Source organism: Penicilliopsis zonata, assembly GCF_001890105.1.
Source record: "Penicilliopsis zonata CBS 506.65 unplaced genomic scaffold ASPZOscaffold_5, whole genome shotgun sequence".
Taxonomy (NCBI): domain Eukaryota; kingdom Fungi; phylum Ascomycota; class Eurotiomycetes; order Eurotiales; family Aspergillaceae; genus Penicilliopsis; species Penicilliopsis zonata.
This window is the reverse complement of record NW_019208915.1, coordinates 133138-159856: the sequence shown is the minus strand read 5'-3', so window position 1 is coordinate 159856 and position 26719 is coordinate 133138. Positions and strand designations below refer to the sequence as shown.

The 26719-nt window shown below is 49.8% G+C and overlaps 11 protein-coding genes across 11 annotated transcripts; 3 read left to right on the top strand and 8 right to left on the bottom strand.

The window, feature by feature from the left end:
- Positions 1–589: 589 nt before the first annotated feature.
- ASPZODRAFT_114218 (hypothetical protein) lies at positions 590–2758 on the bottom strand. The gene is made up of 7 exons (XM_022721080.1): positions 2490–2758; positions 2189–2392; positions 2050–2119; positions 1829–1977; positions 1358–1763; positions 719–1294; positions 590–653 (listed from the first exon to the last, which is right to left on the bottom strand). Exons 2-7 carry the CDS (start codon positions 2315–2317, stop codon positions 649–651), a joined length of 1335 nt encoding a protein of 444 aa, XP_022581992.1. The 5' UTR covers positions 2318–2392; positions 2490–2758; the 3' UTR covers positions 590–648.
- Positions 2759–4709: 1951 nt separating this feature from the next.
- ASPZODRAFT_130973 (hypothetical protein) lies at positions 4710–6728 on the bottom strand. Its single transcript, XM_022722638.1, has 4 exons — positions 6528–6728; positions 6093–6440; positions 5658–6014; positions 4710–5599 (listed from the first exon to the last, which is right to left on the bottom strand). The coding sequence occupies exons 1-4, from the start codon at positions 6652–6654 to the stop codon at positions 5013–5015; spliced, it is 1419 nt and encodes a 472-aa protein (XP_022581991.1). The 5' UTR covers positions 6655–6728; the 3' UTR covers positions 4710–5012.
- Positions 6729–6951: 223 nt separating this feature from the next.
- Positions 6952–8271, bottom strand: ASPZODRAFT_130970 (hypothetical protein). Its single transcript, XM_022722637.1, has 2 exons — positions 7796–8271; positions 6952–7695 (listed from the first exon to the last, which is right to left on the bottom strand). Exons 1-2 carry the CDS (start codon positions 8210–8212, stop codon positions 7048–7050), a joined length of 1065 nt encoding a protein of 354 aa, XP_022581990.1. The 5' UTR covers positions 8213–8271; the 3' UTR covers positions 6952–7047.
- Positions 8272–10991: 2720 nt separating this feature from the next.
- Positions 10992–12080, top strand: ASPZODRAFT_141070 (hypothetical protein; the record flags this gene model as incomplete). Its single annotated transcript, XM_022724716.1, has 5 exons — positions 10992–11059; positions 11157–11184; positions 11345–11542; positions 11713–11847; positions 11928–12080. The coding sequence occupies 5 exons, from the start codon at positions 10992–10994 to the stop codon at positions 12078–12080; spliced, it is 582 nt and encodes a 193-aa protein (XP_022581989.1).
- A 1040-nt stretch (positions 12081–13120) lies between these two features.
- On the bottom strand, positions 13121–15645 carry ASPZODRAFT_63308 (hypothetical protein; the record flags this gene model as incomplete). Its single annotated transcript, XM_022729136.1, has 4 exons — positions 13121–13861; positions 13918–15195; positions 15247–15340; positions 15398–15645. The coding sequence occupies 4 exons, from the start codon at positions 15643–15645 to the stop codon at positions 13121–13123; spliced, it is 2361 nt and encodes a 786-aa protein (XP_022581988.1).
- Positions 15646–15710: 65 nt separating this feature from the next.
- Positions 15711–17469, top strand: ASPZODRAFT_1683575 (hypothetical protein). The gene is made up of 4 exons (XM_022726865.1): positions 15711–16124; positions 16185–16255; positions 16311–16438; positions 16503–17469. The coding sequence occupies exons 1-4, from the start codon at positions 15866–15868 to the stop codon at positions 17242–17244; spliced, it is 1200 nt and encodes a 399-aa protein (XP_022581987.1). The 5' UTR covers positions 15711–15865; the 3' UTR covers positions 17245–17469.
- ASPZODRAFT_63773 (hypothetical protein) lies at positions 17445–18692 on the bottom strand (the record flags this gene model as incomplete). Its single annotated transcript, XM_022729182.1, has 9 exons — positions 17445–17534; positions 17597–17659; positions 17707–17795; positions 17871–17922; positions 17981–18088; positions 18158–18220; positions 18288–18374; positions 18434–18578; positions 18643–18692. 9 exons carry the CDS (start codon positions 18690–18692, stop codon positions 17445–17447), a joined length of 747 nt encoding a protein of 248 aa, XP_022581986.1.
- Positions 18693–19033: 341 nt separating this feature from the next.
- ASPZODRAFT_130960 (hypothetical protein) lies at positions 19034–20344 on the bottom strand. Its single transcript, XM_022722636.1, has 2 exons — positions 19987–20344; positions 19034–19910 (listed from the first exon to the last, which is right to left on the bottom strand). Exons 1-2 carry the CDS (start codon positions 20068–20070, stop codon positions 19152–19154), a joined length of 843 nt encoding a protein of 280 aa, XP_022581985.1. The 5' UTR covers positions 20071–20344; the 3' UTR covers positions 19034–19151.
- A 107-nt stretch (positions 20345–20451) lies between these two features.
- ASPZODRAFT_63117 (hypothetical protein) lies at positions 20452–23178 on the top strand (the record flags this gene model as incomplete). Its single annotated transcript, XM_022729127.1, has 3 exons — positions 20452–20577; positions 20655–21485; positions 21544–23178. The coding sequence occupies 3 exons, from the start codon at positions 20452–20454 to the stop codon at positions 23176–23178; spliced, it is 2592 nt and encodes an 863-aa protein (XP_022581984.1).
- Positions 23179–23724: 546 nt separating this feature from the next.
- On the bottom strand, positions 23725–24196 carry ASPZODRAFT_141064 (hypothetical protein; the record flags this gene model as incomplete). The annotated part of the gene is made up of 3 exons (XM_022724715.1): positions 23725–23894; positions 23974–24108; positions 24181–24196. The coding sequence occupies 3 exons, from the start codon at positions 24194–24196 to the stop codon at positions 23725–23727; spliced, it is 321 nt and encodes a 106-aa protein (XP_022581983.1).
- A 1704-nt stretch (positions 24197–25900) lies between these two features.
- On the bottom strand, positions 25901–26443 carry ASPZODRAFT_130955 (hypothetical protein). The gene is made up of 2 exons (XM_022722635.1): positions 26319–26443; positions 25901–26240 (listed from the first exon to the last, which is right to left on the bottom strand). The coding sequence occupies exons 1-2, from the start codon at positions 26416–26418 to the stop codon at positions 26080–26082; spliced, it is 261 nt and encodes an 86-aa protein (XP_022581982.1). The 5' UTR covers positions 26419–26443; the 3' UTR covers positions 25901–26079.
- Positions 26444–26719: the final 276 nt, after the last annotated feature.

Below are 26719 nucleotides of genomic sequence, written 5' to 3'. Positions count from 1 at the left end.
TTCCAGGCACACACGAGTCGTAATCCAGGCCCATATCAATGGCCGGCCACGTCCGCCATATGATATAGCATCCTTTGAACATTATCATCGGGAAGACAGCAGATATATGTTATCCATGTCGAAAAAGCGAATTCAGCAAAGGCAGGCGATCATGCAAGGCGAATCCGGACCCAGTATTAGACTTGATAGACAATGCAGAGAGAGTGTGTGAGGGAAGGGGGGGGGGGGATAAAAAGGGGTAGATCAAGCTTCTGATCCGCCGTTCCAAGCCGTAGCACCGTAAAAGTGATGAGGGGGGGGTCGATGAGAACAAAGACGGATTCGCTCTACCGACAGGACCGTGAAGAAGGTAGCTTCAATTGGGACGGAGGTGATTTGTTCCTGTGGTCGAATTCGCTGACCCCGAATGTCGAAGATGGACAAGCATAAAACAAATAGAAGAGCGCTCGAAAGAAAAAAAGTTAAACGGGAGGTCAACAGGGGGGGGGTGGGGGAAGAAAAGGAAATAGGAGGGAAAACACGGAATATACGGGACTGCTGTCATCCAAGATCATGAAAAATGATGCCAGGAGCTGAAAACGAGTGAGACAGATGCTAAGTGAGCATGGGCCATGGGGTGATATAAAAGTACAGCGGTTCAGTGACCTTTCAACCTGAGAGCATGGGATAAGCAAGCGAGTGGTGGATTTATCCCAGAGCAATGACTCAGATCACCTACCACAGCACAAGCTCTTCATAACTTTCTGGATAAAAGTGGGTTGAGGTTCATTATTTCCCTGAGCGCCTGTCACTGCCTGCTGGTTGTTCATCGCCGGGGTCGCTGGGCTGCCGATCCGGCCGGGGGTGTTCATGCTGGGGTTTTGGAACTGGGCTTGCGTTGACGCCGTCGGTGTCGCGTCCAAGCCTCCGCTCTGACGCTTGTTCGGCATCCCGCCTGAGGCGCTTGGTCGCTCGCGCGTCTTCCCAGCTCCGGGTTTCGCCGGAGAAGGGGGCGGGGGCTGCGCGGCGTTTAAACGATCCGTTGTCACGCCGGGTCTCTGGCCACGTATGGCTGTCCCGTGAAGGTCGCGGGAAGAAGAATTGGGGGCGGCATTGCCATGTAAGTGAGCCTGCGAGGTATACGACTTGTAGTCCCATCCACGCCCGTTGTTCAGTTTCATCCAATCGTATTCGCCATCCTCGACCTCTCCGGCGTTCTTCAGAGCCTGGGAGAGGAGTTCGCGGAGATAATCGTAGTCTGGAGTGTCTTCGAAACCCAGATTGCGAACATATGTCAGATACTTATTGAATTCTTCTAAACTCAGTCAGCATTGCAAATGAACACCACCAAAGCCCCAACGGAAATATCAAGGCATACCGGGAAAGCCCTCGCAAAGATCCTTGACTGCGGTGGTCTGCTTCTTTTCTCCGATCTTTTCGTATTTCTGCTTGTTGGTTGCAGCTTTGAGCCCCTGCCACGGGAGACCACCGCGCAGGAAGTACATAAAGACATGGCCCAATGCCTCGAGATCGTCTCGGCGCGACTGTTCTCGACCCAAGTGCGTATTGATACTCATGTAGCGTGCTGTTCCGGACAGCGATTTCCGTTCACGGTAAGGGATGTGCTGCTTGGTCTTGGGGTCCCGGTACTGTTTGGCCATGCCAAAGTCGACGACGTGGATGACGTTGGCCGCTTTGCTGCCGGGGCGACCGATCAGGAAGTTATCTGGCTTGATATCGCGGTAGATCAAGTTCTTTTCGTGGATTGTTTGGACGCGGGACAGCTAGAATCAAATGTTAACAAAAAATACCGTGGGGCGAAGATGGACAAACAAGATCCAATGCATACCATCTGCTTGGCGACCATGACGACCGTCTTGATGGTGAACCGGCGGTTGCAGTGGTCAAAGAGGTCCTCAAGACTGGGACCGAGAAGGTCGATGACGAGGATGTTATGCAAACCCTCCTGGCCGAAATAGTAGACATTAGGGATACCAGCTATAGGAAGTCAGACGAAGGTATCCGGGTAGCAGGAAGAGGAAAACCGAAAAAAGAGAAGGTAGTACATACGGCAGCCAACCAAGATCTTGTAGGTCCGGTATTCGTCACGAAGCTGGGGGGCATCACTCTTGCGAGGTTCCTAACGGTGTTAATCACGAGCATCGATCTGGTTTGTTTATAAAATGAAAAAAAAAGAGGCAACACATACAAACTTGATGGCCACTTGCTGATTGTTCAAAAGATTTGTTCCCTCGAAGATCACACCAAATGAACCCTCGCCGATCTTTTTTCCCACCCGGTAGTGCACACCGACGACGTTTGAAGAGGAGGAGGCCATTGCTACCGACAAAACGACCCAGGCTGGTCGGAAACGCGATGAATCGGCTCAGGGAGAAACTTCGCGCGAACGGTTCTAAATAAAAAATATGACAATTAGCCACAGTGACTAACTAGATGAACGGAACCTCCTTGGCCGTCCATTGCCTCAAAGATTGGATGGGTGTGCCTACTAGAACAGGACCGTGTCGGAGAAGCAGGCAACGCTCACGGGCGGGCGGGTTCCCTTTCCTCAGGTAGAAGAAAGGCGGCTCGGTGTGAGGGAGCAAGGCGAGTGAGGAGAAAAAAAAAACCCCCCTCGAGACTGCAGCAAGTGGCAGTCGGACGCTGCACGACGACAGTTGGGGCTGCAGAATGACGGGTTTGAGGGCTGCACGGGAGAGAGGGAAAGGAGAAAGAGAGGCGGCCAAGAAAGGATGTGGGTTTAGAGGGAGACGCCGCAGACTCGAGACTCGGGGGGGGGAACCGAGCGACGGGAGTGGCACAGTGGCAGTCTTGCCGCCGATAGGAAAGGTGGGCAAGGCAGAGAGAGGAGAAGCGAAAGAGAGAGAGAGGGAGGGAGGGAGAGGGAAAGAGAAAAAAAAAAGGAAGAGGTGGGTAAATGGGTAATGGAACAGGCACAGCAGAAGGGGAAATGGATGGGAAAACGGCCAGGTCTGGGGAGAGCAAGCGGCGGCGGCAGACTGAGGCGTGGTAAGGTTGGTTAGGTACCAGTCAGGCGTGATACGGTATTCTAGTATTCTAGGCTCTTTACCTGTAGGACCTTCCACAGTCACAGTAGGCACTACTAACTATTAGGTACCTAAGGTACCTTAGGGTAGAGAGGTACTCCGTACTGACTCTTGACCACCGCCAAGACTGTCGCTGTAAAAAAAAAAGCGGTCGGGATTCATCCCCTAAAACCAAACTCTGCCACTGTCTCGGCGGGCTCCGGCCCGTGGTGACCATACAGGAACTGTCTGCGCTAGTAACGAGGTACCAATACGACCGTACTAACATACAGCGGCTAGTCCCTGACAGGAATAGCCTGCCCTGATAGACCAGGCTGCGATGTCTGGATTAGCCCGGGCACTATACTGTTTCCAGGTAGTTTAATTACATGGTCTGGATCCCCTTAGTGCCTTCGCGACCGTTTAGTTTTGAGGCTAGGCACCTTAGTAGTTAGTAGTAACTATCTAGCTAGGTACTAGGTAAGGTTATGATTATTGTTCTGTAATAATAGAGTATCATATAAAGCCTTTCTGTCTATGTCTGAAAGAATGGGTATTACCTCCCCATTCTTCGAGGAATTTTTGACTAAAGACCTGATTGATCATTCAGATGATGATATCGCTGACATCAGTACATTCCATGCACTCGTGGTTGTTACTATGGCGACTATCATCCCTTGCACAAGACGTACCCTCCTCTCTCCTCCGGACGGAGTATGGAGAACAAGACACAAAGCAAGGTCTCTATTAGGTACCTAGGCAGGTGCTCTCTAAGCGATATAAGGTCAAGACAACGGAGACTCCCTGGGACGAGAGTACTCCGTACTACCCGTAGGAGGTAGGTAGTAGGTACGGAGTACCTAGGAGGAGACTAAAGGTACTTACTCCGTTGTTTCTCCGTACGAAGTGACTCCGTAATCTGTACCTCCAATAACCGCCTGTCATTGATTATTGCCCGCAAGATTAATGCATGCTACTAATCGAGGATCCGAGTCAGTGCTCTATATCCGAAGTAAGTATGCTGATAGTCAAGTCTAGCTGCACTCCGTCACGCCGTAGCTTGATCGAGAAGCCGCCCAGGTTACCCCTGGCCAGTGGGCAGTGGCCAGCAATCACTCGCCAAGCTGTTAGCTACGGCGGTAGCCTGGTCACAGTGTTCGACTCCGTCTATCCACTGGCCAGCAACTTGAGGCATGTGAGAATGCTATTCTACATATGGAGTAATAGATGAATTGTCTGCTTCACCATTGATCCACTGCTAATTATGACTGGTGATAGGAGTACCGTTCTCCCCTGACCCATGATGGTGGGCAGTGGGCAATCGGCGGTGGACACTCGACAAGCTACCCTTCTACTAGATAGTAGATAGTTACTCCGTAAATAATTACACAGGTAAAATACTTCGTTTAGCTGGGAGCCTCTGTATTCTGTACTCCGTATTGTTCTATCTCTGCCATCTCGCCTCGTTGGTTCGATTCGACGATTCCACCAAGCGCGGATCTGACACGTCCCCGACCCACTGATGAATACAGGGTTACTTGACTGTGAGTCTGTACGAAGCACCCTGGAGGAGCCATTGAGTGAGTGTAAAAGCTCTCATTAGAGATCAAAGGTATAAAGGAATTGTTCTATCCTCATACACATAAGAGAGAAAAAAAAAGCCTGCTGTACAGCAGTGGGAGTAGTAGTTGGCGAGCAGTCAACTGTCCAAATGCTGTTCCAAGCTATGAGGTACTTTCGACGTCATAATGTAATCTGTTCCAGGTTTGAGATAGCCGGGCATATTTGGGTATCCTTAGTAACAAAACTACCTGGGGATCATGTTTATTCATACAATCCTTTGATCCGTAGTTAAAAAGGTTCGTCCGTCACTACCTACCCGGTTACCAGTCGATCTATTGACTGACACCGTATTCAATCATTGAATTTTATAACCCCGTAAACCAAAAAGTAGGGGACATAGTATACAGGGTATACAACCACAGGCTACAACTCATCTTCAGGAATATCCTCCGCCTCACTGCCGAGCTCTTCCTTGACAAGATCCCTGTCTTCCTCGTCCTCGTCGTCCTCGTCGTCCTCATCACCCTCGCCATCCTCGTCTTCGTCTTCGTCACTGCTTGTTCCACTTCCCTCGCTCTCACCATCACTCCCGGGATCGTAGTCTTCTTCGTCCTCATCCTCCTGGTCTTCAAGCTCCCGCTCAGCCTTTTGCAGCTCGCTCTCTTCGTAAGCTCCGGTATCAGCCTCAGCGCCAACGGGTCCCTCCTCTCCCTTGGCTCCGTTAACATTGTACCGTTTGGCGCGCCGCGCCTCCGCTAGACTGGCATCCTGCAGGCCGTGTCGCTTGATGTAGGTGTCGATTCCGGCGTAGTCGGCCTGGTCGATCATGGAAAATTCAAACTCCATGGTGTCGTCGCCCGTGCTGATCGTGGGGCGAGCAATGACGTTGAGGTTGAATGTCCGTTGGAGAACCGATGTGTATGATATCGACTCGATATTCTCAAATGAGAAGAAGACCAATGGCTTTTTGAAGCCGAACAAGATTCCGTTGGAGAGGAAGAAGAGATATCCTAGACCAGAGTTAGTGGGTCCTCCTAAAGCTGTGCATTCCGGATCTTTGTGGCATACCCTCTTTACTCCCACGAAACGCTTTCACATGGTACGCCTTTTCCGTCTTACGGTGCGGCTCTGGCATCGCACTAACAAACTCCCTGTCATCGGGCCGCACGACTTTCGTCTGAGTCAGGTTCTCGTTCAATATCCGTCGGATCAGCCCCTCTGCACTTTCGTCACCGCCGGTACCCAGCTGTTGTCCATTTCCCGAGAATGCAGTCTTGGGAGGGCCATCGGCGATCGTCCAGACCATCGACTCCGCGGCTGTTTCACCTTCGGGGGGGGCATTGATGCCGTCTGCAAAGCAAGGAATCACGCAGAAATTGAATTGTCGCTGGGTTTTCTCCGGCACAGGAAGGCAGAGGATATGTTCTGTACCAGTGAATACAGTGTTAGCGTGACCATAAAACAATATATATATGGATATAAAAACACTGCTTAGATCCTCACGTATTCTATCAATCGGGACCCCGAACTCGACCTCTTTGGAGGTCTGATTTCTCGCCCGGAGCAGACCCTGCCCGGTGGTGATTTCCAGCGTGAACTTTTTCCGCTGCGGGACCGCGAAGGAAACATCTTTCATGTAGAACTGGAGCGGCGCGTCTGCCTTCACATTCGTAGACGAGATGCCATTTCCTACACCATCTCCGTTCTGTAGCTTCCGCTTCTTCGCAGCTGGGCCGTCACTGGGTGTTTGAACGTGAGAGACAGGGGTGTTCAAGGCGTTCTTCCTGACCTGCAGGTTTGTAGTGTATCGGGCAATATCCTCAAATAAGGGCGCATGTTGCGGTGTGGAGCCTGTGTTCATTCAAGTGACAGTTATCAGCATGCGCGATGTCTACCTTAATTTCTAGGAAAGGTGTTGTTGGTAAACAAGAACCATACTGATTGCATCGTAGACCCGCTTCTTTAGGGAAGGTTCGGCGGCGAATGCCTCCTCGATCGCGGGGATGTTAATAGACATTGGAGCAGGGGCATCGATGCCCGACGTATTTATCGAAGCAAAGGCCATGTTGGAAAGAGCGGTAGCAACCCTCAGATCACGGCGGGTTGGGAAGGATGGTATGTAGTTGTGGCAGGGAGACCGACGAGTCCGCCGGGAAGATCCTGGGCGGTTGGATACCTTCAAAGCGGGTGGGTGTCGTAACAAACGCCGGTCTGGCAACAATTAAAGATATTGTCAGCCAGGCGACGGCCCCACGTCCAATTATAGAATATATTTTATAGGTGATTAATGGTGATATGATGAAAAAACTCGAAATTGACTCTTGTACATGTTATGATATCCTTTACTAATACTACAAATGAAGCTGTATACATGCCATAGGGGGGAAGACACTCGGGGAGTGAAATAAAAAAACGCCGTGTAGCATCCGAGGTGATAGCCCGGTATTTCTGACACTTCTCACGCAATTGACTGGGTCTTCTTCTGTGCCTTGTTCTGCAGGAATTGATCGATGAAGTCGACAGTTTGAGTGTCCATGACCAAGTTTCCATCGGCGTCACACTTCGACTTGAGTGCCTCCTCCTTCTTCGCCCGAATCATGGCCATCAACTCGCCCTTGGGTGTCAACAGAGCCTGCTGTTGCAGATATTCTTTCTTGTAATCCTCCATCTTCTTCTCGCGAACCCACTCCGGATCGTGCCTTACTCGGTACTTGGAGAACTTGTTGCGCAGCTCATCGAGAACACTGGGGGGGAATGGAGCGTACTCCAGGGATGGAAGCCAGGTCGGCGTCTCAACCTCCATCCGCAGCGTGTCCCACTCTTCGTCCTTGAGGGCAGGAGGTTCGGTCCGGGGCCAGGGGATCTCGATGTTTTCGCCGGAAATGTATCTGGTGTGCTTGGGGGTCGTTGCGCCGTATTCCCGCTCGAGGAATGGTTCTCCGCCATAGACGTGCTGCACTAACATATCACGAGTAGTACCCGTTACCGGATCGTCCAGAGTGACCACAAGTTTGACATGGTCGATCGACATGGGGAGCTCGAGAGAGTTGACGGGTTGCTTGTTTCCGTATTGTTCGTTGAGCCATTCTGGGAAATGCACGTCGGACTATTTGGAAGGTGTATTGACATTAGAACGATGGCGTCTTCTTTTTCCTTTTTTGCATCCTGTATTTTCTTAAGAGCTGGGTAAAGCAGACGAAGCGTACCTTGTTGAGATCCTTGACGGTAACAGTCTCTGTTTCGGGGTCTACTCGGACGACCTCACCAATCTTGCCTTTGTCCTTGCCTTTCATCAGGCACACCCGGTCACCCGCGGCGATGTTGATGTATTTCCGGCGAAGACGCTCAGGAATCTTGGGCGGATTCATTGCCTGGGGGCTCAGAGCACCGTAATGGTTGCCATCTAGACCGCCATCTCGCTTGTGGGCAAGCGTTCCTCGTAACCAATCTTCGCGTCGGTTCGTCCTCTCTGCGCGGATGGCATCGAGTTGCATGCGGTTGAACGCAAACTGCTGCCTCAATATGTCCTTGTATTCTTCGCGTTCGGCGGCTTTGGCCGACCTAATCGCCTTCCTTTGGGCTTGGTTCCTGGCCAAAGCCGTCCTTCTGATAATTTTCTGCATGTTGAAGGGGCTGGGCCGACAATGGCTGAACGGTCTGTCAGGGCCATGTCACGAAGCTGCTCGGTAGGGAAAATTGCGGCCTTTGCGGTCACGTGAGGACGCCGACGGGCCCTCGGACACCGAACCACCACGAGCGAATCGACAACACTTCTCAAGACTCAAGACATGTCCTTATGAGACAAGCAGAATAGTGTGTGTGTGGAAATTCATGGGATATTTACTATTTTAAGCTACTATTAATCCTGACTGTCTACCTGGAGAACTCATGGCCGGTTCCCAGGCATAGAATGCTTCTTAAGATCTAGTCAATCGAGCAGCATTCCACTTGATCTTTATATACCTAATAGGTAACTCGGATGATCTAAGTGATTCACTTACCTCGTTTTTTTCAAAGTTACCTGGTCCTTTCAGCTCCATTTGGAGTATAGAGTATTAAGGGACCACGGAGTATATAAAAGTAACTCTACTACCGTATTTTAGTAAGTACACTACAGCAACATAGGTGGGATTATAGATATACAAGCTTATCTCCTTCAAAGCATATTATATAGTATAGCCAACATGAATCATGATTCTCTTAACATTGAAGCCCTACTCCGTATATCCCTGGTGGGTTTCTCTCTAGGGATGTGGCTGTGCACAGCCCAAAAGGTACCAACTCGGTACCGAGTATCACGACAGTATTATAATGGTATCATTGATGCCTACGGTAGCACCCACTAGTACGGAGTACACATAGATAGCAGCGGAATACTGATTTAACTATTTCGTAGGGGACTAGGGGTGCAGGTCAATTAGGTAGGCAGTTAATTAGTTACTGTCTATGCCTAGGAGCCTTGTGTTTCAGGTGATGTCTTTTCCAATAACTAGGAATAACTACTCCGTACTCCATACCTAGGTACTAACTACCTCCTAGCCCTTCCGGCAGATGTGCAGAGCCACAGCTCAAACTTTCGGATAGGCTTATGCACGAGGTTAAAGGTGATCGACCATGGAGAAGACGTCCTTGACTCTCTCGCTAGCTAGCAGCTAAACTAGTAGCTATTAAGCAAAAGACAAGACCTATTTTTTTCGTGTCTCTGGGCAGTGGACACGGTGGAACCGAAGAAGAGCGACATCTCCTATTTCGTTGACCTTGCAGACCAGCGTCATTGACTAACCAACTGTCGATCCGACGCAGGCATACGCAGCCTCACGTTGCCTCAAGTAACGCACAGGGGCTCGGAAGCTCGGAGCTGCCTCGACCATGACCAACGGACTCCCATGAACCCAAAGGACCTTGGAGAGATGGCGAAAAACAACGTACGGAGTACATCAGACAGCCACAAGAGTTTAAATATTGTCCCCAGTCGCACTACCAATCCTGTTTGGGAGCCAGAGCCCAGGCCATCCCGAGCTGGGCTGTACGATATGCAATTTCGCGAAGAGGAGCACAGACAACCAATACGGGGTAGCAGGCACCTATCTAGGTAGGAGGTGCTCCGTACTCGGTATCTTAGACCCGGCACCGCGTCAGACAGTCAACAATAATAGCAGTCCTAGTCCGGAGTCAGGAATTATAATAATAATAGCAAGTGTGGCAGCTTCAGTTGTCAAGAGGATGAGGCCACTCACTGCTCACGCGTCCTCTACTACAGGATGTACTATGTAGTATATTATTAGACCGGTAAGCTCAACCCTTGTCTCAAGGGAAAAGAACTGCTCCATAAGGTATTGAGATCGCAGCTGGTTATGTATGTATGGTACGGGAAAAGGGGAGCTGCTACTGGAGCTTGCAGGTCCTTACTCCGACCGGAGCACTCTCTCTGTTATCAACAGCAGAGACCCCATGACTCTGGAGTCTGAACCCCTCCTGATAGACATTTATTTCCCGAGGAAGAAATTTAAAAGACAAGATGTTTCATCTCCAGTTAAAAGTGTCAGGATTAGTGAAGTCAGTTGCCCCTGCTCCCTATTAAGTCACCCTGCTGTGCACTGCGCGCTCCAGCCACGGTGGCTTTTCACCTTAGGAGGCGGAGTGGTCATGTAAATACAATACCATACGGTTATTACGGCTTCGGTTCAGGTCGGCAGAATCCTAAGAAAAGGGTCAGATATAATACACAATTCCATGTACATTGCCAGGGACTGGGGAGGGATTTAAAAATATCTCAAGTCAAGAAATAGTTTAGTATTTTCTCTCTATAATCTCCTTTAACCGTCCGGTTTGCAGCTCCAAGGACGCCGCCGTGACGGGGGACAAGGGTAAATAGGTAATAAATAAAGGGCTCGGGTTTGCCTTGGAACCATTTGATTACTTACCGCCGATAACCTCTCGTGCTTGCGCCGACTTGTCGTTCCATACAATACAGCATCCACGCCCGTCCCCCCCCCCCAATTCATCAACTCTATTCTTTCCACTTTCATCGAACCTGTTCCCCTGGAAGCTCTCGTTCTTAAATTTCCTATCCGTCTACCTACATCTCCTCCCTCAGCTGGTGGTGATTGTTGAATTTTCAAACGCTTCCCCGCCACAACCACCCCTTCTCGCTCAGAAGAAGCCTTTAATCTGCGCCCGTCGCCTCTTCCTCCTACACCGTACGTTTGATTACCCTTTTCCCTCCGGCCGCCTGACCCTTCCCTGTGGAATCAAACACCCCCTCTCAAAGAGCCTTCCTCAACAACACATTCATACCTCCATCGGCGACCACTCCTGACTCTCTTCTGCTTCATCCACTTCATCTGGTTGCTCATCTTTACTCCTTTTTTTTGCTGACTTGACTTGTTCTCTCGACTGAAGATGGCTGAGATCCGTCGTAAGCTCGTCATCGTTGGCGATGGTGCCTGCGGTAAGACTTGTCTCTTGATGTGAGTTCGATACCATTCCAACCTCCCTTCGATGGACTTGAGAGAGTTCTTTTCGTGTTGTCTTCCCGATCGGTACTGACCTGTGTGTCTCTTCTAGCGTTTTCTCGAAAGGCACCTTCCCTGAGGTTAGCTTCCCCTGATGTCACCGCTACCCCAGGGCCTGATATAATATGTCGGGCCTGGAGTAGGCAATACTGTCGCCAGTGGAATCTGTTTTTTTTTTTTTTTTGTGAGGGGGAAATTGTCATCATGTTCCGATCTGATTCTCTCTCTCGCTTTCTATAGGTCTACGTCCCTACCGTCTTCGAGAACTACGTCGCCGATGTTGATGTCGATGGCAAGCGTGTTGAGCTCGCTCTGTGGGATACTGCTGGCCAGGAAGATTACGACCGTCTCCGTCCTCTCTCTTACCCCGACTCTCATGTCATTTTGATCTGCTTTGCCGTGGATTCGCCCGACTCTCTCGACAACGTCCAGGAGAAGGTGTGTTCCCTCTTTACAATCTGGATACAAGAAAGGGGTTTGCTTCAGGGGCAGAACATACACAATACGAATGAAATTTTAGAAGGGAAAACTGCTACCTTGCAAAAAGCGAACCCCGGACTCTTATTTTTTTCTAAGTCATCGAATCCGTGCGCTAACATGATATTTAGTGGATTTCTGAGGTTCTTCACTTCTGCCAAGGCCTTCCCATCATTCTGGTCGGTTGCAAGAAGGATCTTCGTCACGATCCTAAGACCATCGAAGAACTTCACAAGACCTCCCAGAAGCCCGTTACTCCCGAGCAGGTATGGTCTATTCCTTGATCATAAACCAATGAGAATTTCTTTCAGGCAATTTCTGACTTTTCTTTTTTTTTCTTTTCTAGGGCGAGGAAGTCCGCAAGAAGATCGATGCATACAAGTACCTCGAGTGCTCTGCCCGAAGCGGCGAGGGTGTTCGCGAAGTCTTCGAGGCTGCCACCCGTGCCGCCCTCCTGACCAAGACACCTAAGAAGCGGAGCAAATGCAGCATTCTGTAAACTAGTTTTTCTCCTACACAAGGTCCATCTTTAAAGAGGAGATTTTATCGGCGGATAAGCATCTCGAACACATCATTATTGTCGAAGGTGGTTCTACATTGGTGAGAGAGAGAGTATGTGTGTGCGCGCGCGTGCGAGCTGCAGGATTGTGCCTGACTAAGGTGTGGATAATGTTTCAACCACGGGCACATGAGGTACCTGGGATATTGCAATTTGGCCGACTTTCTTGTTTGTTTTTGCAGAATTTGTGTCTAGGGAGGCGTTGTCTTCATAATCTCGGGGGTTTTTCTTTTTTCGGTTCTCCAAAGCGCCCGCCTGGCGACTCGATCTACTACTATTCTCAATGCTCGCTACCCCGGAAAGAGTCATCTGTAACGGAACATTGGAGATCGAAAGGGAGCAATCGAGAACGGCGTTTTTCTTCTCGTCTCTCTCGCGAGGGCTGGTCAAGGAAGCCGGAGCTGCTTGATAAGATAATCTAGATTGATCCTATCGCTTCAGACCTCTCTCGCAAAGAGTCCTCGTTTTGATATTGGCTTGGTCTTTGATTTCCTGTTTGAGAGAATGCATGGTTCGTTCCTGTAATCAAACAACACTGCTCGTGCTTCGTGTACGTATGTAGTACGCGCCTAAATCAAGTCTGCTGATGATCCAGCCAGGCCAGGCTCAGCATCCTTTGGCCACCCTGGCAGCAACACATGTAGTACTCCTTCGGACTCACGCAATATACACCCACTGTAAGCTCCAGCTAATTCGCCATGCCGGGTCTACCAGCATGGCAATCCCCGTGGTATGCTGTTATTGGTTCCACCGCGATTACAGGGATTGCCTCAGCTGATGGAGATGCCGCGAAAGCTGAATAGTGTCTGCCTGAGAAGTGCATATCTGACCTTGGCAAACATGCAGCTAGCTTATCGTAGTAAGATACGAATATATATTTGAAATTCACTACTCCACTATGGTCTTCAGTACTCCGTATCTTAAGTGATATGGGTTGATAAAGTATATACATAATAATAAGTAAATAGTGAGCAGGGAGATCATCGGTTTAGATTAAGGAGGTTCTCGATGTATTTTCGCGGATCTAGACCCAACCCCTCGGCTAGCCGGGACGAGGCGCCCATTTCCGCGCGAGCCTGCTGCAAGGCTGCAGATGAGGCAGATGCGCCGCCTAGATCCCTGAAAAAGCGGGCGCTGCTACTGCCCCCGCGACCATGCCCGGTGGCAGTGGCGTAATCGCTTGCTTTGCGGACGAGGAAGGCTTCCTGAGCAGATGAAGAGGAGGAGGACGGTTCGTGATCTTGCTTATTCTGGTCGTTCAATCTCATCCAGACTATCCACCAGCCACGGCTCGTTTTGCAGGTCTGTTCGAGTTCGAGGGGACGGGTCCGGGTCTCAGTGTAGGTGCTTAACAGGCGGTGGTGAATGTTGAGGCTTTCGATGCGGGTAAGGGGGGGTTGATCGATGGACGCAAGACCAGATGCATGGATTGAGGATCCTAGGTCAGGAATATTGGGGATCGAAGACCGGATAGTGAGGTTGGACGGGTCGTAGACCAGATCGTAGACCGGCTCGTCTTTTGTTTTAGCCTGTGAGAACCGTTGTTGGGGATCGAGGGTGTTTGATATGGATATTCGGCGAAACGCGTTGGCAGGAGACGTGGATGTCAGAAGGGACTTCCGGAGAGGATATAGCTGATGGTGGATGGCTCGATACAGTGAAGGTGTTGAAAGGGCCTGGGTTCCTTCTTCAAACAGAAACGTGAAAATGAAAGGTTGATGCTGATGCCATGTTAGAAATCGATCTGCAAGGAGGTAGAGAGATAGCTTCCACTTACTACATAGACGAGCACTTGGAGCTTCGTCAGGTCTTCCCCAGGCGAAAGCTTCAGATATAGCGTCCTGCTAGTTATGTTGTGATTCGGAGACTCCTCGTTATCTAGTACCTCCATTTCGGATTTTATCTCGTCAGTCAAGCCGACAATAAACCTGCCCTTGTCGACTTTCACAGGAACATGTTCCGGGACTCGTCCTTCTTCATCAGAAGGGCTGACAGAGACCGTTTCGGTGTTGTCACCCTGCTGCTTCGGCCCGGCCACTTGAGGGAGGGCAGTCTGGTTTTCAGAAGAGAAGCCCCAAGAAGAACCGTAGCCCAAAGTTAGGTACTTCATGAAAGTTTCTGTTCCAAATGCTGACCAGTCACTGGCACGTGGACTACCTGCTGAGGTACTCTCGCTTCCACTAGGGGAATTCTTCCCGGACCCAGCCAGGCTTTGAGAACGCATGTGAGGCAATACCAGAGGACGTGGTATTCCAGGCGAGAACCTGCGGTCTGGGGATTTCAACTTCGAAACGCTGGATGCTGCTCGTCCAATCTGCTCGGAGGGCATGCTGGTGTCTCTGAAATGATTCCGACCGCGTCTTTTTCGGCCTTTTTTTATATTCGGCGAGGCTTGGTGTTCGCCAAGTCCATATGCATCATTGCCATATCTGTATATCCTCTCCATCCACTGAGAGACTTGGAGCAGAGAAAATCTTGATATAGCTCCCACACCTGTGAAGATCACGCCATCCGAAGGCCTAGGATAATTGCCTTGCCCAAGCCAATGCTCAATATCGACTGAATCGGTGGCTGAGATGCTCTTTAGCTGCCCTGGCTGGGCAGTCTCCTCAGCCTGAGAGATTCCATCACCAAACCGTGAGACAACCAGGTCGACTAGACCATCGGTCCGGGAAACAAAATCCTCGAGCACCTCTCTTTCACCACTGCCCCATTCTTCTTCGCCAACGCCGATACCGAGCTCGCCGCCAGCAGAGAGCTTAATACCATTGAACATCTCAACAGCTGGATTTCCACTGAGAAGGATGTCCCAGCTCCAAACATATTTCTCCCAGAAACGGCCAAGGAGGTGACAAAATGTCGGCCTGCCAACGCGCTGAAATAGAGCATCTAGTGTATTGTCTTGGTGTAGCAGAAAGGTCGAATGAGCTCGGCGAAGTTGTTGAATGAGTAGTTGTGGAGGGCACATCTCTCGCGAGGAATATTGGTATGAGGGCGATGAAGGCTCGGACTTCCCGTTGACAGACTCGGTAGGTAGTCTGGTAAGGTCAATTGACTAGCATTCGTCAGTCTTGACCTTATTATCATCGACTTAAGATATACATACAGCTAGAATCCACCAGCTATTCTCCAACTCATGCAGGATGATCCATGCCTTTTCTGTTTCCACATATTCGACTGCCTGGCCTTCTGAAAAATTCCTGCAATTCCCATCAACATCATTTACCTCATCCACGTGGACAGTCTGTGAGCCATACCTTGCGAAGCTCACCATGCCTTGCGCCAGACCTATCTGGCGCAACCGCTCATTTGCCTCATTTTTGCCATCTGTATCCTCTCCATTATCCACAGCGGAGGTTTTGGTTCGTTGTCGCTGCCTGGACCTTGAGGTATAGAAAACGATCTGATCGTTGATTGTCTCATCGGTTGGTCCGAGAAGTGGGTTGTAGATAGCGAGGAACGAGACTTGCGCTGGAATTACCGACGCAAAGCCATTATCTGGCATTTCATAGTTTGGACTGCAGCGTCCAGGAAAACGACCCAAGCACTCGAAAGGGAAAAATGGCTATGGTCTGGATGTCGCCGCGGTTCTGTAGCATCACCAGGCGCGACGGTGTGACATCACGTGGCCCTATCGATAACGTTAGTAGCTACCCACGACTGGGAGTCTCAAGGAGTTCCTAGAGCTTTGTTGAAGCCTCGTGTCTGCTGGATACTGAGAAAAAATGCGAATCTCCGGCAATTTCGGAGTTTTAAGGCTCCTGAGACGAGTAGAGGTTCCTAGGAGTTGTCTCTATAGCTCCTCTTCCACTCAAGCATACGACCCCCTTCGCATCTTGTTCTGCGGCTCAGACGACTTCAGCATCGCTTCCCTGAAGGCTCTTCATGATGAGCATGTGAAACGACCCGATCGGATTGCGTCGATTGATGTTGTTTGCAGACCGGGGAAAAGAGTTGGCAGAGGCTGGAAGAACATACGTGAAGGTAAGAGCTACAATACCTCCGATACTAGTTTTGATAGGCCGGTTTCTCACCGTTCTATAGTGCCTATAAAAGCTGCCGCAGCAGACCTCAAATTGCCAGTGCATGAGGTCGATACATTCAGGGGATGGACAGTAGGGAATTCCTCTTATTTCAATCGATTGTTCCTATTTCACTAAAGTACAGTAGCCGCCCGAACTTCCGGCTGGCCCGGTCAACCTCATAGTGGCAGTCTCCTTTGGTCTCTTCGTGCCTTCTCGCCTACTTAATGCTTCGAAATACGGGGGGCTGAATTTGCATCCTTCCCTGCTTCCGGAGTAAGTACCTTTACCCTGCAAAATATCGATTTTTTGGGGACATACTGATGAAAAATCCACCCAGCTTCCGTGGCCCGGCTCCGTTACACTACACTCTCATGGCCGGCAGGACTCGAACCGGTATCACGCTCCAGACCCTTCATTTGAAACACTTTGACCATGGAGTCATTCTTGCGCAGACTCCTGCACCCGGTCTCGAGATACCAAACCCCAAGACCTGTACAGTGACGGAATTAAGCCGTTTCCTTGCTCCCAAGGCAGCACAGATGCTTGTTGATGGCATCAGAGATGGGCTATTTGTTCCGCCTTTGAGAGAGGCCGGCTGGTTGGCTTCTGAAAAAGGGAATGGGCTTGTCCACGCGGCGAAGATCACACCAGACGACCGGCATGTCGATTGGGTCAATTGGACATCTTTAGATATCAGCAGACGGAACCGGACTATTGGACCGCTCTGGAACAATGCAGTTGTCGCCAAACCTTCAGCTGACGGGGTCCCTTTGTTCCAGCATAGGAGAGTTATTCTCACGGAAGTGGAAGAAGTCGACCCGCCAAGGGGTTGCGATGTCCTTTCGCTCGTTCCGGGTCTACCCTTTGTTGATGGATCTCCCCCATTTGAGTCCAACCAACAGAAGAATGTCTACATTTTTACTCGTGATGGTAAACTGCTTTGCATCCGCAAAATGAAGGTGGAAGGTGAAACATCTGTCGACGCCTTCCGAGCTGCCCTCAAGGCCAAAATGACCAGCAGCCAACCGTTCAACTTGGACAGTGGGAGTTTTACGCCATTCTATAACCCTCTTTCATAGGGGGTGATGATTTAATGGATTTTTGCAAATATTTTACAGCGTTGTAGCTCACTGTGATACCCAATGTCCTAATATGGCTTGTATAAAGGATATATTGATTTCTGACTCAATCCCTGTTGCTTTTATATAGCTTGATGCATCATCTAATAAAGAACCCCGAGTCTATATTGAAATGAGCACTGGTACCTGCGATTTAGGGTTCAACACTTACCAACTTGAATTGATTGACCTGTCATTGATGAATTCTTTGCGATGGTAAGATACATACCGGCTATATCATCAATCTCGGACTGGCAAATTCTGTCAATACGATAACTTTTTATGGAAAAGAGAAAGAGAGAGATAGACTGACAACTTTTTTTAGTACCGCGCGGTCAGTCATGGCTTGGATACTCTCTGGACTGAAACGTTGCCCCTGTAGCATATTAGAAGCCGTCATGAAGCAAAATTATGCACACATACCCAATCTGTGAGCATCAGGCCTGGCAGTACGGCGTTGACTCGGATCTTACTTCCCTGACTCTGCGCCAGACACTTCATAAGATGCAATCCTATATCATGATCAGAACATTCTCTCCCAAAACAAGCATATTTTGTGGTTATCGCTAGACGCTCTTGGTATTTACCTGCTGCCTTTGTGACAGAGTATGCCAGACTGCTCCCACTTGCTGAAACAGCCTTGAAGACCGAGTTAGTAAGGTGAGAGATGTTACCTTGTTTCCTGTGGGTAACTCACTGCCGTGGATGAAGTCAGAATGAAGGATCCCCCCTCTGGGTTCGCATTGAAAGTAGGTTCTGCCGCCTTGAAGAGATAAAAGTGGCCTTTGACATTGACGGACCAACACTAAAGGGATGAGGGACCATGGTCAGTCTCTAATCTGGGACCGGAACGGGTGCCTGGAATAGGTATTACCTTGTCCCACTCCTCGTCGCTCATTGCGTCTAGATCACTGAATGTGGTTATCCTGGTCCACCCCTGAATGTGCATTAGCAGATTAATCCCTCGAGTATATGTCTATGACTGGGAGGTATCTCTATCTCACCGCATTAGATATCACAATGTCCAGACCACCCAGTTTTTCAATAGCTGTCTGTACGATTCTCTTGCAACTGGGCTCACTGCTTGCATCCTGGTAGGTTTAGTAACTAGTACCTACTACTGGTATTGCAAAGAAAAGCAACCACTCACTCCTTGAATAAGTTCTGCCTTTACTTTATACTGAGCTTCAATATCACGGGCAACCTGCTCCGCTGCGTCTTTGCTCGAGACATAGTTGATAGCAACGTTGGATCCTTCAGCAGCGAATTTCTGAGCCACAAGAGCTCCCAGTCCCCTGGGTTAGATTTATAGTAATCAGCATGGAAGTCTTTCTTAACATCTATGGAACGAAAACATACCGAGATCCGCCAGTAATGAGGACATTACGGCCCGATAGAGAGTACGGCATTATTGCGTGACGAGTGGTGACAGGGAGTGGTTTTGCAAGAGGGGTAGTGGGTTGGATACAGTTAAAAGTATAGATACGATACCTAAGATGATTCATTGGCAATAGCCGGAGGTTAGCCGATAATGATAGATACGCGGGCTTGAGATGCGTGAGGTGGACCACCTTGGACCTTTTTCCAGTATTCATCTAACCTCGGTAGCCGTTTGTCTGTCTGATCGCCTTGATGCAATGAAACTAGGCATAAAGGATTACAAAAAATGAGATGCCACTGTCCGTCGAGAGACGTCCTTTTCTCTCTCGAAATTGGGGGGTGGCCCGACGGAAATACAGCCCCCACTTGCATCGTCTTCGACAGGATGTGTTGATAGGATGTGTTGATAACACTACAAATATTTTCTAATACTATTATGATATGTACATTGGACCTCGCAACTATTTCCGTCGGCATGTGTGTGTGCTTTAATCCACAATAGTCCCGACGTATTCCGTCTTTCTCATGCCCTTCCATGCCTGTTTGCCTTCAAGGGCAGGCCATTGCACGAGAAATCGGTCAACAAACGGTAGTAACAGTTTCCCCGAGAGGCTTAAGGTGGTAACGCGAGCCCATGACTCGACAAAGATAGTACGAAGGGGATATGCGCCGGCAAGGTCTTTGTGCTGCTGCTTGCTTCCAAAGCAATAGACCCAAAGACGGAGCAGTTTGGCCGCAAGAATGACACACACAGCAGTAGCAGGTCCGTTTGTAAGTATCAGGTCAGGATATGGCGAGCGTGTCTGTGGGGGTAACGGGGTCTGGTCTCGATGAATTCCGCGTAGGACCAGAAGACACTGCCAGAAGCACTGAAGCGTCGAGGCCGGAGCTGTAAGAAAAGATTGGTGAACACGGCGAGCGCGCGGCACAGTGACAATTCCATAAGATCCCGCTAGCTTGTGGTTCTCGGTAGGCTGGCCCTCGCCGTTATGACCCTGACAGCGCTTGTATAGGTGATTATTTTCGAACTCCACTGCCTTGGCCGCGCTGAACTTGTCGCCAGAACTCACAATGTAGGTTCGATATGTGTATATCGTTGGATCCAGTTCCATCCGGCGCAGCATGGAGAACATCTCAGCAGTATGGCCGCCGCTCCCCAGAACAATGAGAAGATGGGCAGCAGCGTGTTTCGGTCGATGTCTGGGCACAGTCGTATTTTGAGAGATTGAAAGGGCATAGAATAAGGCCTATTTATGCTCGTATTTATTATTAGCCAGTCCGGAGAGACACATCTACAGGGTTATCGCAGTATTTTCTACTTACCACGGCCAGACTCAAACCAGCCACGGCCACAGGGATAATAACCCAGATGAAGAAGGCTGCCACTAGAGATTCCCACGAATCCATTATTGCGATTTTGACAATGCCACTCTTGGGAAATACCTAGAAATCACAGAGTTTACTTGTTAGAATGGCATCTTCCCCAGCACCGTAAAACAAACTATTGTCCCATTGCCGAGCAAACAATAGGCAAATATCGGAACCAAACAGCAATGCAGCTCGGTGTCTTGTCTCCTGGCCAACAAAACCTCTGAGACCGAGGGTGTTTGCTGTCTGTCTTTTTGTAGCTGCTTGAAACCAAAGTCCAGGGAGCTGGTCCGTGCGGCTTCGGCGATTATTTCTCTTGGTGCCTTAACTCCTGGCACGAAACCCAGAAATCAACACAGCAAATTCCCCATTCCTCGCAGACTGCAGTCTCCCACAGCCAGGCAGCTGGTCTACGATGCGATGGCGTCTCTTTTCAATAAACGTCTGAGCTGTTTCTATTGCGGGCGACGGTCCGATCAGGTGCAGACAGGGTCTGTCCGCAAATGGCATTGTAAACATTGTGAGGCCATCAATTATTTGGATGAGGTACGTCTCCTTTGATGAAAGGGTCTTGTACTTTTTTCTGGGATTATTCTCCCATATACTGATGATATAATGTAAAGAAGGGAGAAATTACAGATCCCCCGGCCGACGAGACAAACGCAGGCGCGTATGGTGCCGACTCAGCCTTCGAATCAATTGATTTCACAGAGTCCGGCCTGTTCTGTGCCAAGTGTGTTCGCAACCAACATCTTTTTATGAGCGCCCTGGCGTCGTATTTCCCACCGTCCGACGACCCTGCATACAGCGCTTACGAAAAGGAATATCCTCTGTTTCGTCAGAATCTAGAGGAACGGTATCCTCAGGTGTGCGAGAGGTGCGAACCTCGTGTTACGCAGCGCATTCGGCAAACAGGCTACGAGGCCAAGTCCGATCATCTTCGGCGGATGATGGATCGGAGTAAGGCGGGGCGTGCTGCGAGACAGGCAAGGAGCAGGAACTGGAGAAGCGTGCTCGTATTCGCGGGCGCTCTCGGCTACTGGGGCAGTGTTGCTGGTCAACTTGCATGGGACTCGATGGCCGCGTTGAACGGAGGCGAGCCGTTTCAAGAGGAGATCGAGACGTCAATATCTTCGTCATTGATACTCTCGTGCATGGACGAAACAGTTAGGGTAGGCCGCATCCCGGGGCGATGTTCGTTCGACTTGGTGCCGCTTGCGGGCTTGTCACTGGTCATGGGTATTCTGTCACTTTGGTGGAACCCCAAGTTACGGCTCAAGGTGGAGGGGAAGGGGGGTAGATTCTCCAGATTGGGCGAATACTACCGGGTGCAATTAATTGTTATGGTAGTAAGATGTGTGTTTTGGGCAGTGCTCAAAGACCCTTCATCGAGCGGCTTACAGGCGGACCTGAGATCCGCCCTTCATTGGTTTATGCTTGCGTTTACATTACTTGTAAGTGCCGCGTATCTTCCTCTGGTACTCTTCTCATCTTACTAACATTGCCTCCTAGTCAGTTCTTATTTCTCGGAGAATTGTGACATATGAAATCCGTCCATTGGTGTCTTGGACAGAAAGTGTTCCGGCCGTGTCTCCGAATAGGTTAAGAGATGCAGACAATATGCCCTCAACGGCGAATAGGCAGTCACATATCTCGCCAAGCGCCAGCGTCTATCACACGGCTCGACGGTTTCCATTAGAAAAGCTAGCATTGCCCCGTACTACTCCTGTACAGGAGCCAGCCGTTCCGCCTACGCCACCTCCCGAGGCCGATGATATGGATTGGACTCCTTCCCTGCCACGGAATATTCGACCAACGATTAGTGTCCACCAGAGGGACCAGAAATCTGTTCTCGATGGGCCTCTTCCTTTCTATGGAGCGCTCCCGCCTGCGCCACAAGCAGAGAGCTGGGGCCTCCGCAATCGACAAGTTCAGAAGCCGATTGAGCAGGTGGTTGAACGCAACCCGTTCCAGCGTACGCCAACCCAATCCCCCACACCGTGGCAGCATAGCACTGGCCGGCCCGAGGCATCTTTTGCACAGCCAAAGTTCTTTCCCATGAGTGACCACGCTGCATCGACTGGCCTGGAAAGTTTGTTTGACCGGACTTTTACCATTCGATCCCCGGAGGATGACAGGAAAGAGTCATGGCAGTCGAACCTGCATCCATCATATCCGGTTACAGGGACCTCGACTTCTCTGACTATTCAGTATCTTCGGCTTGGTCTTCTCGCGGCATCTATTGCTGCGTGGTTGTTGTCACAGAATGATCTCATCTCAATCCCCGGGAACTACATTGAGGTGGCTTCACTCGGGAGTGCTAGTCTGATATCTGGGTTTGCGCTTCTAGAAGCCCTGAAACGTCCCATGTTCGAATGGAACGGGATGGAAATACTGGTTTACGTTGCCGAACTCGCAACCGCTGTGCACCTGGGAGCAAATCTTCCTCGGGTTTCGTTTGCCAGGGAATATTTCGATCGGTATGGCAAGCTCCTGTTGATTTTCATGGCCGTCCAGGAGGCTCTGGGGTTATTCGCCTTGTATCGGAATGCAAGCACCGCTGTGCAGAGCCCTGAGATGCAGTCACCTCCGACACAGCCACATTCTCCGAATCCCGATGCCAACACCCGTACTTTCGGCAGAGCAGCCGGAAGCCCTCGGCTTCATGAACACCAATCATTCACCTCGGAGTCCGCTGTGCCCGAGCTGACATACTCGCCGACAACGGTCAGCTCAAGCTTCCTGTCTCAACAGCCAGCCATGCAGCAGAAGAAACCAGTCATGTCCACCTTCGGTGCTCCTGCGTTTGGCGGCCCAAGTCTGAACAGGGAGAGTAGCTTGACCTACGCAAGCCTGAAGGGGTACGAGTCCGACTACGACGCCCTAGAACGCGACTCAGACACCGAGACAACCGTCACAACAGCCACCACCGCCACGAACGCTACCAGCGCTACGATGCGGAATATCCGCTACGGCCGGACTTCTAACGACGCCTTCTTCTCCCCGCGAAGAGCCGAGCTGGGCCCCGGTATCGATGGTCTGAGTCTGGAGGATAAGCCCACCTCCACCCGACGCGTGACACGCAGCCAGACGCAACGACAACAAGGCGACGCCTTTCGAAAAAATCCTCTCCGGAGACCCAGATGACCGATCCCTCCGTTTCCCTCCCTTTCTTTCAACTTCCTTCCTCTTTTATATCCTCTCCTTATTCTGGAATACTCTTGTTTTCGGTGGGTTTTTATTTAGGGTGAAACTAGCGACCTGCATTTCTTAATCAACTAAACCCAACTGCAACTTTCTTAAGTACCGGCTTTTTGATTCCGTTGTTTGGTTGCATAGCAGGGCCTGGTGGTGTGGTCTTTTTTTTGGCCCCTGCTTATTTATCGCATGTTCTTGTGTCTTGTTACCTCTCTATATGTTGTTGTTGTCCTTCGTGTATATCCTAGAATATGAGTTTATGACTATCATGAGATATGAATTACTACTGTGTGGTCCTCGGAAACCCTGCTTTAAGAGGGTAATTCATTTGCTACCTTCTTTTATTTCTCATGTAAGATAAGATTAAGGGGTATTCTACTCGTCGCTAGGAAGATATTGATTGTATTCTTGTTTTCATTCATCATAAAACATGCTTGGGAAGTATATACACAGCCCCAGGCCCCTCCCAGCTCTCAAACTCTAGTTTACAAGAGCTTACCAGCGGCCGCTGGCGGCAAGCTGCTCCTCAGCCTGCTGCTTGGCGTGGTGCTTGGCCTTCTCGCGGTCAATGAAGTCCAGACCCTTGGTCTCGACCTCACGGTCAACGATGGCACCGACGAGGCCGGCAACGACCTCCTTGGCACGAGCGTGGTTGTCGATCTTGCCTGTACAAAAAAGAAAGTTAACGTGTGTCCCTTTCTTGCCTTTTTTTCTGTTGGGGGTATTAGGGGGGGAGGAAATTACCCTCGCGAGCCTCGTGGTCTTCATAGGCCTTCATGGCCTCGAAGGCAGCAGCACCGCCGAGAAGCTCGTGGGACCACTTAGCCTCATGGGGGTTGTTCTGAACCTGGTCGTAGGCAGCAGCCTGCTCGGAGTCGTCTATAGAATGAAGATGTCAGTCAGATACCAGGACCAGAAAGGGAGAAAGTATCAAAGACAGGGAAGACCTACCGCTGAACCAACCCATTGTGAAGTTTGTTTGTGTAGAAAGAGAAGTGGTTATAGAATGGGATTGAGTAGTGATGTTATGGATGAGAGGAAAGGTTGAAGCAGGAGGGGCAGGATGGAGATACTTATACCCTGTCCTCAACCTTCCCAGCTGAGCTTCCTGTTTACCCCTCCTTCCCTTTTTTTCACCGCCGCCACTACGTACCTCGCGAAGCTCAGGTACTCCATAGTTAGAACCGGACTAGTAAGTAACTGTTAAAGTGGCACTGGTACCTCGGGAGATACCTAGATACAGACTATGTGGTCGCACCAAGCCCTCGAAGCTTTAGATTGGATCTCATCCAGCTACTCAGACCGTGACACTTGTTCACTAGTCGGGTGGATATAGACGCCAGATCGGCTTGGCTCCGTAATTTCTGGTGGATAAAGATTCAGCGCGAGGGCGCGCAACGCCGTGCACCCATGCCCACGATCTAATTCTGTTGGGCTAAGGGTCGAGGCCATGCGCCGCCCTTCGCATATCCCAGCCCTGGTTGGTAAATGCCGCATATGGAGGACTGGAATCATGACGTGCTTGTCCATCGGAGAGGTGGTCCCTGTGTTTCAAAGCGTTCGGTAGTCTGGTAGGCAGGCGTCTGATTGGATTCGAGATCTTCCCAAAGCGTCCAGAGGCTGAGTTAGTGCGGGGATGTTGAGCCATTGCTGTGGAGTACCTTACTACCTTCCTACCTATACTAGTGGTGGTGTTAGTCTGGTAGTACCAGGATACGGCTGAGAAGGAGGGGCACAAGGTAAACAGAGCAGAGGGGATCATCCGATCTAGAAGAAGATAGACGAGAAGAGAAGTTTCTTTGGAGGATATGATCTCTAGATCCCTTCAACCGGATTTCCATCAACACGTTGACTCGATTATTCTAGAGAAGATCGAGGGGTAAAAAAGGCAATGACGAAAGTGCAGCGAGGCAGAGCGGGGTGATTGCCTGCGCCACAGTAAACACAGGCTAGGTGGCGCAGCCCAGGATTCATGGAGGACCTTCTGTAGCATCAAATCAATATGCCGAGTTTTTGTATGCTCCGTACTACATACAGTTAGCCAGAAATACTCTGCGACTACTGTTGAAACGCGTCTCGTCTCACCGTCTCACCGTGATCCTTTCGGCGTATCGCGGCTAACTCGTCATGGTTGTCGAGTAGGTACAGCGCCAAGTCTCAAGCCACTGATCGCCACATGCTGACAGCAATTACGGAGTATGCCGTCAGGGATGGATGCAATCATAACCAACACATGCTTCTGCAGTGGCGATCTGCTTATAACTGGACGTCGCATAAACTAACTGTCATTGTGGTCTGAGGGCCTCCGTGCGGCCTACTCCGTACGTTACTACGTAGTTAGTCAGTCCGTATCTGAGATAAAGCAATTGAACAATTGAATCACACAATATAGAGATGGCGGTTGCCTCTCGAGTCTCCAGTCAGATTAGTTTTTAGCGCCAGAGCCACCCAAATTTCCGTCGTGTAGATCATGGCGTCGATGTCTGCAATTGATTAATGCTGTTGTTTCATGGATAAGACGTCATCTATGTTACTATTATTAACACCCAAGGTACTCCTACCAACTACTGGGTACTAGGTAGGAGGTATGGAGTAGTACGGAGTGATAACTGATGATCAATTCTCATACTTCAAGGTCCATCTAGAACTGATTGGAAATGCAGCATTGACGCCATCAATAGCCGCCATTGAACAAAGGAAAAAACAACCCAAACCCCAAACGCCCATCCGAGAGTTCAAATAACGCCATCCGATATGATCGACAAGAAGAGGGTATTCTCAGATGTCCCAAAGGATGTCGGCTCTACCGAGAGAAAAAAGTTTCAGAAAAAGAAGAGCTCTCAGCCCGAATCAGTTATCGTACATGTCAAGTGCATGTTCCACGTCTTGTAGACTCTCCTTATGCCCGTATGCGTCCATGAGTTGTTGGTTCCGGCGTAGGCGCTCTTCTTCTTGAACTTGGCTGAGCCGATGTTGTGTTTGATATTTGTAGTATGACGAAAGACCGAACACTAAATACTTAGTATGGGAGTATATACTAATATATATATAGCTATATATCTATACATATATAGACAACCAATGCTCACCTATACCAACTCCTACCAACAGAGGAAGTGACCGACGTCCAAGACGTTTGAATCTCGGACTGGGGTTTGTGTATGGGCCAGTGGGGGTGGCAAACAACATGGTGTATGTAGTAACGGCCCGGAGGTGAAGAAAAGAAATAGTACGTAGTATGGTATGCTCGAGTATCACAAAATGAAATAGTTCTTAGATCAGTAATATGAAAGCAGTTATGTAGTATATGAATTGTGTTGATCGAATGATGTTCGGGAGCTGGACGAGAAGCTCTCGGAATCTGTTCTGTTCACTTGTTTGTTGGCAGTTGCCTTTGGGCGGGTCGCGTGACTTGCCCACGATCGTATGATGCCAGGTCTTTAACATGACCGTACCTTTAATAGGTTAGAAACCTAGTGGTTATATTACT

Excerpts from the sequence above, each read along its gene's own strand:
- ASPZODRAFT_114218 (XM_022721080.1), bottom strand. The coding sequence starts at position 2,317 with ATGGCCTCCTCCTCTTCAAACGTCGTCGGTGTGCACTACCGGGTGGGA. Across the intron at positions 2,120-2,188 it reads AGCAAGTGGCCATCAAGTTT|GAACCTCGCAAGAGTGATGC; the intron begins GTATGTGTTGCC and ends TAACACCGTTAG. Across the intron at positions 1,978-2,049 it reads CAAGATCTTGGTTGGCTGCC|CTGGTATCCCTAATGTCTAC; the intron begins GTATGTACTACC and ends GACTTCCTATAG.
- ASPZODRAFT_130973 (XM_022722638.1), bottom strand. The coding sequence starts at position 6,654 with ATGGCCTTTGCTTCGATAAATACGTCGGGCATCGATGCCCCTGCTCCA. Across the intron at positions 6,441-6,527 it reads GCGGGTCTACGATGCAATCA|GCTCCACACCGCAACATGCG; the intron begins GTATGGTTCTTG and ends GAATGAACACAG. Across the intron at positions 6,015-6,092 it reads GGTCCCGATTGATAGAATAC|AACATATCCTCTGCCTTCCT; the intron begins GTGAGGATCTAA and ends TCACTGGTACAG.
- ASPZODRAFT_130970 (XM_022722637.1), bottom strand. The coding sequence starts at position 8,212 with ATGCAGAAAATTATCAGAAGGACGGCTTTGGCCAGGAACCAAGCCCAA. Across the intron at positions 7,696-7,795 it reads CCGTCAAGGATCTCAACAAG|TCCGACGTGCATTTCCCAGA; the intron begins GTACGCTTCGTC and ends CCTTCCAAATAG.
- ASPZODRAFT_1683575 (XM_022726865.1), top strand. The coding sequence starts at position 15,866 with ATGCGAATCTCCGGCAATTTCGGAGTTTTAAGGCTCCTGAGACGAGTA. Across the intron at positions 16,256-16,310 it reads ATACATTCAGGGGATGGACA|CCGCCCGAACTTCCGGCTGG; the intron begins GTAGGGAATTCC and ends AAAGTACAGTAG. Across the intron at positions 16,439-16,502 it reads CATCCTTCCCTGCTTCCGGA|CTTCCGTGGCCCGGCTCCGT; the intron begins GTAAGTACCTTT and ends AAATCCACCCAG.
- ASPZODRAFT_130960 (XM_022722636.1), bottom strand. The coding sequence starts at position 20,070 with ATGGATTCGTGGGAATCTCTAGTGGCAGCCTTCTTCATCTGGGTTATT. Across the intron at positions 19,911-19,986 it reads CTGGTTTGAGTCTGGCCGTG|GCCTTATTCTATGCCCTTTC; the intron begins GTAAGTAGAAAA and ends GAGCATAAATAG.
- ASPZODRAFT_130955 (XM_022722635.1), bottom strand. The coding sequence starts at position 26,418 with ATGTTGTTTGCCACCCCCACTGGCCCATACACAAACCCCAGTCCGAGA. Across the intron at positions 26,241-26,318 it reads GTTGGTAGGAGTTGGTATAG|TGTTCGGTCTTTCGTCATAC; the intron begins GTGAGCATTGGT and ends CTAAGTATTTAG.